At 44.3% G+C, this 9,988-nt stretch overlaps 1 protein-coding gene across 3 annotated transcripts in view; it reads right to left on the bottom strand.

The window, feature by feature from the left end:
* Positions 1-6,813: 6,813 nt before the first annotated feature.
* HBEGF (heparin binding EGF like growth factor) overlaps positions 6,814-9,988 on the bottom strand; it is a 71,286-nt gene continuing 68,111 nt past the window's right edge. For 2 of the 3 annotated variants that reach the window (XM_080672159.1, XM_080672158.1), the window contains 3 exons: positions 9,490-9,645; positions 8,580-8,670; positions 6,814-8,232 (listed from right to left, as the gene is read on the bottom strand). In XM_080672159.1, coding sequence (XP_080528285.1) covers positions 8,598-8,670; positions 9,490-9,645 — 229 coding nt within the window. In that variant the 3' untranslated portion in view covers positions 6,814-8,232; positions 8,580-8,597. The remainder of the gene's footprint in view (positions 8,233-8,579; positions 8,671-9,489; positions 9,646-9,988) is intronic. The other variant, XM_080672157.1, reaches the window with a different exon arrangement.

The raw sequence follows: 9,988 nt of genomic DNA, 5'->3' as shown, positions 1-9,988 counted from the left end.
CACTATTATCCTCACAAAAGTCCTAATAAGAAAACTGAGGCTCTGCGAGGTTAAATTATCCATGATTTCATACAACCAGAAAATAGCATGGGCAAGATTTGAACCCAGGTTGTCTGACAAAGAGCCAAAACTCTTAACCTCCACTCTATTTTCATCATTCACTTAGTCATGCATTCATTCATTTGTTCAATTGTCCATTCATTCACCTATGTCTCAAACACTGAGTGAGAGCCTTTGATGTGGTGAGAACTGTATGGGGGCGCAGGTGTACAGAGCTGCAAAAGGATACACTCCGTGAATTCCAAGAGTTCATAGTGTGAGAAATAGATGAGCAAACAATGACAATAGACAATGTGATGGAAGCCATGGGAGAGGAACACCAAAGCTGCTATGGGAAGAGGACCAATTTTCCTTGCATTGTCTAATGCACAGAGGAGGAGTGACTAATCCAACCAGGACTGGGGATGGGTGACAGACTTTCTCCAGAAGGTGTCCAGACACACACCTGGAATAGGATGTCTGTACTTGCAGGTTTGAACTTGAGTCAGATTTCTCAGGCCTGGGTCTGGAGTTGCATTCACTGGGCAGGACAAAACATTTATTCTCAAAAGGACCTAATGGCCCTCCTTACCAAGCACAAGGTCACCCAACACACTCAGTACCACTAAAGAAATAGAAAGAAGGAAGGCCTTCCTAGAGAGCCTTGGGTGCAGCACCGTTTACATAGCCAGTGTTATGTAAATACTTGTGGCATGAAGGAAGAATAAGCTGGTAGCTTCCTCCTTGTTTCACATTCCCATTGAAAGTCTGACTGCTGTCAAAAGCTGGGGGACAGCAGAAATAAAAACACTCACTCATCCTAGTGAAACCAACCCAGTGACTTCTAGGTTAGGCAAGGGAATAAGGGTTGGGGGAAAGGGTGACTTAATTCCTCCCGTCTGTCTGGTTCCTACACCCACATTATAAGTCTTTGGAGCAGCCTCCCACACAGGCTATGATCCACTAAGTACAGCACTCCAGCCCTGAAAGGAGCCCTTTTCCTTAGATGCCCTGTTGGTTAGTAATGGCCAAGATTCTGGGAGGGAAGAAGGGAGGGAGGGAGGGATGTCCTCTGAAGAGCAAGAGGGCAGCTGGCTTCTTTCACAGCTGTGTGGGTGGCAGTGAGCTAAGAGGCCCCTGTTCTCTTCTCCATCAATCAAGGGGACAATCAAGAAAAAATGTGCAATTTTAAAAGTTCAAAAAGAAAATCCAAACCACAACAACCTCCAAATTATATTGATTTGGTGGTGGCCTGACACTGTGGAAATCAATCACAGAAAGGGGCAATTCTGACTTCCTCCTCCTGCTCTTGGATGAGGTTAGACTGTTTTTTTCTCTTTGGGGTTTGGTCTCCATGGAGTGACAGATTGCCTAGTGCCCTGTTCCCTGGCTTGGGCATCTCACCACAGCAAGAAGGAAAACATAGAGACTTCTCTTTGGAGAATGGTGGCCAAGATAGGAGCTCATGGTCAGTGAGGAGCCTGGGCCCTCCTGGAAAAGGTCAGCATCAAGCCAAAGGGCACTACTTAGTAACAGCCTTGCCCAAGGTACTTCGATCCTCTGAGTTTCAGGGCCCTCATCCATTAAACTGGGCATAATGATACTACCCACCTCCCTGGGGCAGTGTGAGGATTAAGTACGATTCTGTAAAAGAAGTACATTTTACAGCTGTGAAACACCATTTGTCAGGTGTCTTTTTTTTTTCTGTCTTCTTATTTAGAAGCCTTTTGCCTCTTTTTTTCCCTCCTCCTTGCATTCCCCTTTCTCCCATTGCTTTCTCTGCACTGCCCTCCTTCACTCCATATAGGCTTAATATGTCCACAAAAGAGTATTTGATTTTCATAGCTCTTCTGAACTTACTTTCTTTTCTAATTTGAGTAACAGAACCATCATTTACCCAGTTTCTTAGGCTAAAATCCAATAAGTCATCCTTGATTTTTCTATTTCTCATGGTACCGACATTCAATCCATCAGCATGTTGGTACCATGCTCTACAGCATATCCTGAATCCGACCATTTCTCTCTTTTTATTTTTTAATATATTTTATTGATTTTTTACAGAGAGGAAGGGAGAGGGATAGAGAGTTAGAAACATCGATGAGAGAGAAACATCGATTCAGCTGCCACCTGCACACTCCCTACTGGGGATGTGCCTGCAACCGAGGTACATGCCCTTGACCGGAATCGAACCTGGGACCCTTCAGTCTGCAGGCCAATGCTGTATCCACTGAGCCAAACCAGTCAGGGCCCGACCATTTCTCACCACCTCCTCTGCTACCACTCTAATCCTGGCCACTAGCATGTCTTGCCTGGATAACTGCAAAAGTCTCCTAACTGGTCTTGCTTCTCCCACTTTTACCCCGTAGAGCCCCTTCTCTGTAGAGCAGTCATATTTTTAAAATAAATATATTTTTATTTATTTCAGAGAGGAAGGTGGAGAGAGAGAAAGATAGAAACATCAATGATAAGAGAGAATCATTAATCGGCTGCCTCCTGCATGCCCCATATTGGGGATCAAGCCTGCAACCCAGGCATGTGCCCTGACCAAGAATCAAACCATGATCTCCTGGTTCATAGGTCAACCCTCAACCATTGAGCTGCAGCAGCCAGGACATATTTTTATTATTTATTTATTATTATTATTTTTTAAATATATTTTATTGATTTTTTACAGAGAGGAAGGGAGAGGGACAGAGAGTTAGAAACATCGATGAGAGAGAAACATGGATCAGCTGCCTCCTGCACACCCCCTACTGGGGATGTGTCTGCAACCAAGGTACATGCCCTTGACCGGAATCGAACCTGGGATCTTTCAGTCCGCAAGCCGACGCTCTATCCACTGAGCCAAACCGGTTAGGGCCATATTTTTATTTATTTATTTTTTATTTTTTTTTAAATATATTTTTATTGATTTCAGAGAGGAAGGGAGAGGGAGAGAGAGAGAAAGAAACATCCATGATCAGAGAGAATCATGGATCGGCTGCCTCCTGCACGCCCCCTACTGGGGATCGAGCCCACAACCCGGGCATGTGCCCTGACCGGGAATTGAACCCGTGACCTCCTGGTTCCTAGGTCGATGCTCAACCACTGAGCCACGCCGGCTGGGCCATATTTTTATTTTTAAGACATAAATCAAATCATATCACTCCCTTCCTCAAAACACTCCATTGGCTTCCAAATTGTGACCTACAAGGCCTCACGTGATCCAGTCTTCCTTCCCTCTTCAACCTCCAATAGCTATGCTGCAGCTCAGGAATCCCTTTCTGCCCCTCATGCATATTAAGATTATTTTTGTCTCAGGCCTTCACATGCCTGATCCCCTCTTATCCCAGTTCAGATGTTACCTCCTCAGAGTGGCCTTCCTTGAGCTGCCTATATAAGTTAATGCCCACTGACTCTTTTGTGCTTATTACTTATTTCTGAAATTATCCTATTTCTTTATTTACACATGTATTGTTGGTCCACGTGTCAGTCGTGTCCCTATTCTCCAACAAGAAAAGTACATGGCACATTATAATTGCCCAGTCCATTTTTTTAAAATGAATAAATGAATGCCTTGGCTCCAAAATTACTTCTTCTCTTACCCCACCCTCAATCAAAATGTCCCCTCCTTCAGAGCATAAAATCTCATTTGGAAGGTGACAGGGAGGCCTCCACAAGTATTTGCTGAATGAATGAAGCTAAAATGAATGACACCAACAAAGAATGCCAGTCTCTTAATGCTTGGCTATTCCCAGGAGTATTAGCATTCTTAAACAGGAAGCTTGAATTTCAGGCATTGTTGATGAAAAGAAAAATGTCAGGCCAGCCAGAGTTGAAGTGATATATTTGGACATAGTTGCTGTTCCATGGCTTCTTAAACCTAAAAATATTTATTAAGACTCGTTTGGGCTTTTTTGAAATTAAAGAAGTTGAGACTAAAATGTAAAATAGTGATTGAAAAGCTGTGTTTGTTTCTAAGGAAAGAATTGTGGATGGGGAATCAGAGGGCCGGGTTTTAATCCTGGCTGTTCACTAATTAGCTCCTTGGATGGGTTGCTGAAGATAGCCAACATTTACTGAGCATCATGTGCCTGGCCGAGTGAGGCACTTTACTCACACATATCGTTTTTGCAACTTTTCCAGGTGGGTATTCTTATCATCTGTATTTTATAGATAGGGAGACAGGTTCAGAGCGGTCAGGTATCATGCAGGAGGGCACTCCCTAATAAACAGTGGAGCTAAGACTCAGATCCAAGTTTTTGCCTGCACTTCTGTTCCTTCCCCTCCTTCCTGATATAGCACCCCGGGCCTGCTGTGAATCTATTAACTGGGGGCAGGAGAAGAAACTCTTGGGCTCTAAGGAGCTGATCTCTAAGATCCCTTTCATAAGATTTCTTTACTATACCATTTCTGGATACGGGAAGAAGAGAAAATAGTCTGGCACTGAGAACTAATTCATTTGGGAATGTAGCTTAGTGGTTAGCATGAAGGCTTGGGAGATAGGCTTCCTGAGTCCCCATCTTGCCTTTACCGCTCACCTTTGGCATCTACAACATGAGTAAAATCAGAGCACCTACCTCCTCGGTTGTGATGAGACATAGCTGAGATGAGACAAAGTGTGCAGTCCAGTGGGCCATGCTTACTGAGCTGGCCAATTTTGAGAAGTGGCTGCAGGTTCAGAGGCTCCCAGAGTTAGTATATCAGCCAAGTAGATGCCCAGGGGAGCTCTGACAACGCCAAGGAGAACTCCCATCAACAGCAGGGGCAGGAGGAGAGAGTAGCTGAAAGGCAGGAAGCCCAGAGCCCACAGGAAACATTAGCTGGAGAAACAAAGTATGCTCAGAAAAGCCCAGCCCCGCGTGAAGGCTGGAGGCTTGAAGTTTGGAAGCAAGCAGGAAAGGGAGCTCCCAAAGAATTCAAAGTAACTAACTGTTATTTTTGACAACTGTACTATTTTCTCTGATTACCAAAGTAATACATGGTACTTTACAGAGATTTCTATAATGCAAATAGCACAAGAATCCCCTATCCAAGTTTTTAAAACTATGTTTACTCATGTTTAAAACAGATACAAAAATGCACAAATATACTCAAATGAATTTTCTCAAAGAGAGTACACCCGATTGACCAGCACCCAGACTGTGGGACATAATGTTGTCAGAACACCAGAAGTTGCCCTATCTGCCCCCTCCAGTCATTACCAATCCCAATAGGAATCCCTTTCCTAATTTCTTTCCCTTTACTAGATTAGTTTTGCGTGTTGTTAAATTTTAAATAAATGGAATGGCACAGATGTACCCTTTTGTATCTGGCTTCTTTCACTCAGCACTATGCTTGTGAGACTTATCCATATTGTTCTTTAGTATTTCATTATATAGATATATCATAATTTATTTATTCATTTCATCATCAAATAATGATGAGTATTTGGGAAGTTTCCAGTTATTGTAAATAATGCTAAGTCACTCTTGTACATATCTTTTGGTGAACATATGCACTCTTTTCTCTTATGTATATCCCTAGGAGTGGAATTGCTGGATTATAGCATGTGTATATGTTCAGCCTTGGTAGTTACTACTGCCCGAAGTCTTACAAGAATATTCAAAGTACATACAAGATCTCTGTGTGGGCTCCTAGGAAAACTTCAGAGTGTCACAAATTTCCAAGAGGATGAGGAAGGGGCAGTCCAGTGGCACTTGTCCAATGGCTCCCAATAGGTCTCTTTGAGTTCAACCCACCCAGGACACCATGGCCACATGACCTGCCATTCCCATCCACACTCCCAAACAAAGGCCCTTCTTTTAACCCCACCACACTTCCAGGGAGGCATTGGATCACATACCTGTTCACTGGCTGGCCTTGGAGTGCATTTTAGTCGTTTCTTATATTCATCCATTGTAACAAATATTGAGTGCCTACAATTCAATTGCATTGTTTTAGAATCTGGGATTGAAGAAATGTACACCTACCCTCAAGAGAAAGACAATAAACAAATATGTTAGTGGTGATAAGGTCTATAGAGAAAAATAAAACAATATAAGGAGAATAAGAAGAGTGGGATGGGGGAAGAATGTGCTATTGTATAAGTGAGTGGTCAGGGAAGGCCTGTAAAGCAGACAAGATCTGGATTATATTTTAAATGATCACTCTGGCTATTATATTGGAAATGGGCTATATGGGGCCAAAGTGAAATAAAGGAGACAGGAAGCCATTGCAAGAGTCCAGACAAGAGATAATGGTGAATTGGACTAGGGTGATGGCAGTGGCAGTGATGAAAAGTGGCTTCATTCGGCATATATTCTAAAGGTAGGGATTATAAGACTTGCTGATGAATTGGCTGTGGAGCAGGAGAGGGGAATCAAAGGTGCCTACCTTCCACCAAGAGCAATGCTTGCTTGCATATACAGCCAAGGATCAGGCTCTGGGTCCAGGGTCTGTTGATTGAATAGGCAGATGTCTTTCCTGGTTACAGCCAGCCAAACTTCCTATGTGAAAGATCTATTCTCTCTCATGTCAGAGGTATTGTAATGTAGGTTATTTAGACAAATAACTGGAGTCAGACTATTCATCCCGGCTGTCGCTTATCAATTGTGTATCCCTTAGGCAAGTTACATAACCTCTCTGAACCCCCTTTTGCAAAAATGGGACAATAGTAGTACCTCCATCACAGGGTTGTTGGGGATACTGAGATGATATATACAAACAGGCCTAGTGCAGATCTAATATTGAATCAGGACTTAGAAAATACCTATGTCAAACTAATTCCCAGTTAAAACAAGCAGACAGAAGGCTATGGAATAAGGGTTATCTTTATTTGAATTGCAAAGTACAAATATGAACCAGTTTTGGAAATAGAGTTGTAACAGTTCAGAAATGGCACCAGAAACTTCCAGAAGGGACCATGACAGCATACGTTTGTTGTTTTGGTGAGGTGGGTGGGTTCACACAAAAGTCATCCTCACCTCCAATCTTCTCTGTAGCAATAAATAGGTTATCAATTACCAAGAGCAGTCAGCTCCAATGTTTCCTGTTCCTCATCAGCCTTTTTTTCCGTTAATACCTCTCTCGATTATCATCTGCTGCACTGACCCCTGCTTGGAGTAGCACCAGAAGAATGGCAGGAGTAAGAGAAATGTCTTGACACAAGGGAGAGTGAGATCCCACTCTGTGGGCCTGAGGCTATCGAGGGTAGGGAGTCAGGAGAGCTGCAAGCATGGAAGCCCAACCTCTTCTGAGATTTGGCAGGGAGAGGACACGGGGAAACATCGATATCTGTTACACTTTGACATCAGCACCTTGGGCTTTCAAAACACAAACGGTAGACAAAATCGCCTAGGCAAGACTGCAGTCCAACTCATAGAGTGGATCTGACAAAGTTAACTCCTACATCCTGACCATACAGACCGCCCCCTGTGGCACTCTGATCGTGGAAGATCTGTGGAAATGTGGACAGACAATGAATTACAGATGGGTCATAGAGCCATCTCAGATTTGTGGTAGCAGAGAGTGATGCTGAGCCAAGTGGTACGGGAATGCGGGGTAGAGGGCCAGGAAATTGCCAATGTAACAGTCTAGGCACTTGAAATATTATTGTTAGATTGTTAAAAACTAAATAAATTAACATACATAGAATAAAATAAATATATAATTTAAGAGGCATTTTACAAACAAAAAAAAAAATAGTTGTTATTTTTCCATTTGGGTAGAAGTCCCAAAATTCAGAGTTCTCAGGCTTGTGGTATTTCACAGTTAGCTCATCAAATCCAGCGCTGTAGGGTCCAAATGGCAAATCCCTTGGTGATTACTTGAGTCCGTGGCTTTTCAATCTTTGTTACTTTCTTCCAGTCCACATATCTTTCCTTCTTCCTCTCTTTTTTTTTTTTTCAGTCAAAGATCCTGGAGCATATGGAATTAACTGGCATCTTAATCCAGAAGACAAGTGTTTAAACAAACTTTATAGGGTTAAGTGGGGTTTGGTGGAGGGGAATCAGAAGAGCATGAAGGTCCCTCACTTTTGCTTCCTCTGACCCAGATCCCATTGGACATATTCTGTTTGGCACTTGAAGGCTCTGATAAAGCAATACTGGGAGGCCCAATCTAGATGGCAACTGGGGATGAGGGAGTCTTCATGGCTGGTTGTGAAGTCCTTCCCCTCTGCAGAGTCTGTGATCAGCTTGTGTCTTCTCAGAGGTAGCAGTCCCCAGCTGATTCCTAAAGAACAAGAGGAAAAACTTTAAAGCTGGATCCAGTCTTAAGAGGTCTTAAGAGTCTCCCAGATCCAGTCTTAATAAGTGGAAAGATCATCTGGGAGAGGGTGGAAGGAGAGGGGATAAGGGCTGGAGACGCTGTCCTCTCAGGTATCTCTCTTGGGTATCTCTTTAGCAACTTTCATCCTTAGTGGAGATGAAGTACTGACAGCCTTTTTTATAACAATTCTGCAATGGGACCCTAACTCTATAGCAGCCTGACCTCCTAGGTCAAGAGAGGAATTCAGTATGCCTTGAAACAGATCCAGGAAAGGTGGTGATGGTGCCATGGGGCAAAGAATGGACCATTACCTTGAGCACAGGTCTCTCTCAGTGGGAAGTAGTCATGCCCAACTTCACTTTCTCTTCATTTTCCACATCATAACCTCCTCTCCTATGGTACCTGAGGAAGGTTAAGTTTTGTGAGCAAGCTCTGCCGCTACAACAGGGCGCAGGTCCCAGAAAGAGTCCTTCTGAAGGATTCTGTCATGCTGGTTCCACCCACTACTTGGAAAAGCCCCGAGGGATGGCAGCCCTACAGACCTCTGATCAAAGGTCCAACTGTGCCAAGGAACCCAAACTGACTCTAACAGCAGCAGGCTACAATTTGCTAAGAAATTTACTCCTCACTTATATAATCCTCACTGCACTGACCCCTGCTTGGAGTAGCACCAGAAGATCCTATGAGGTAGGTGGACAGAGATTACAATCATTGAAAGACTACAACCCTCAGAAAGGTAGGTAACTTGGTCCAGGTCTCACAACAAATGAGTTATGCTGCTTGAAAATGAGCACAGAGTGCTTGGTAGGTCTCCCCCAACCTAGAACATAACCTGGATTGGAAGCATGGCCTGAGGGCCAAATGCCTCAGACTTGCAGGATATACCAATAGCACCACCCATGCCAAACCACACACTAGAACAGAGCCAGGAGAAGGAACTGTGTGGAGAGGTGGTTCCAGGGGTGGGTTACTAGGTCTGCTATGAGTAGCAGGACCTGCTATGGCCTGGCGAGTTTTGTCCTTGGCTCTAGACACTGGACTCATGTCAAACCAGAGAAGTCAGGTCCTTGGAGAACCTGTCCTTGGGTATGCAATCAGAATCCTAGCCCAGAATTTGGGGAGGTTGGAGGGCTTATGTGGTCACCAGGCAGAAGACCCGGGAGGAAGACGAGGAATGGAAGTGATTTGCAGAAATAGCCTGCAGGGGCCCTCAACACTCACCTAAACATGAGAAGCCCCACAATGACGAGCAGACAGACAGACGACAGCACCACAGCCACCACAGCCAGGATGGTTGTGTGGTCATAAGTAGATAAGCGATTTTCCACTGGGAGACTCAGCCCATGGCACCTCTCTCCGTGGTAACCCAGGTGGCAACTGGTTCAAGACAGAACAAAGCAAAGATGAGGTTATTAATTTGGCCTTTCACTCTTGTCAACAGCCCACTCACATGAGCCAAACCCCACTCCTCACACCCTCATGGTTCCTAACTATCATCCCTGCCCTGTATCCTTCTCCAGTAGGGACTCTTTACAGGCCCCTCTGAGGGCTCCATCGCCTTCCTCCCCCACTTCTCACTCCCCTTCGCCAATCCCTCTGATTCCCTGGCCTGAGATTCCTGCTCCAGGCAGGGAAAAAAGGGAGGGAGGACTTCAAGCTCTCAGCTAGATGTGTTCCACGTGTGGATGATTTATTGCATGTGTGGAAGATGGTCTGTTTA

The sequence above is a fragment of the Plecotus auritus genome (assembly GCF_963455305.1).
Source record: "Plecotus auritus genome assembly, chromosome: 6".
Lineage (NCBI taxonomy): Eukaryota > Metazoa > Chordata > Mammalia > Chiroptera > Vespertilionidae > Plecotus > Plecotus auritus.
This window is presented reverse-complemented; position numbering and strand designations above follow the sequence as displayed.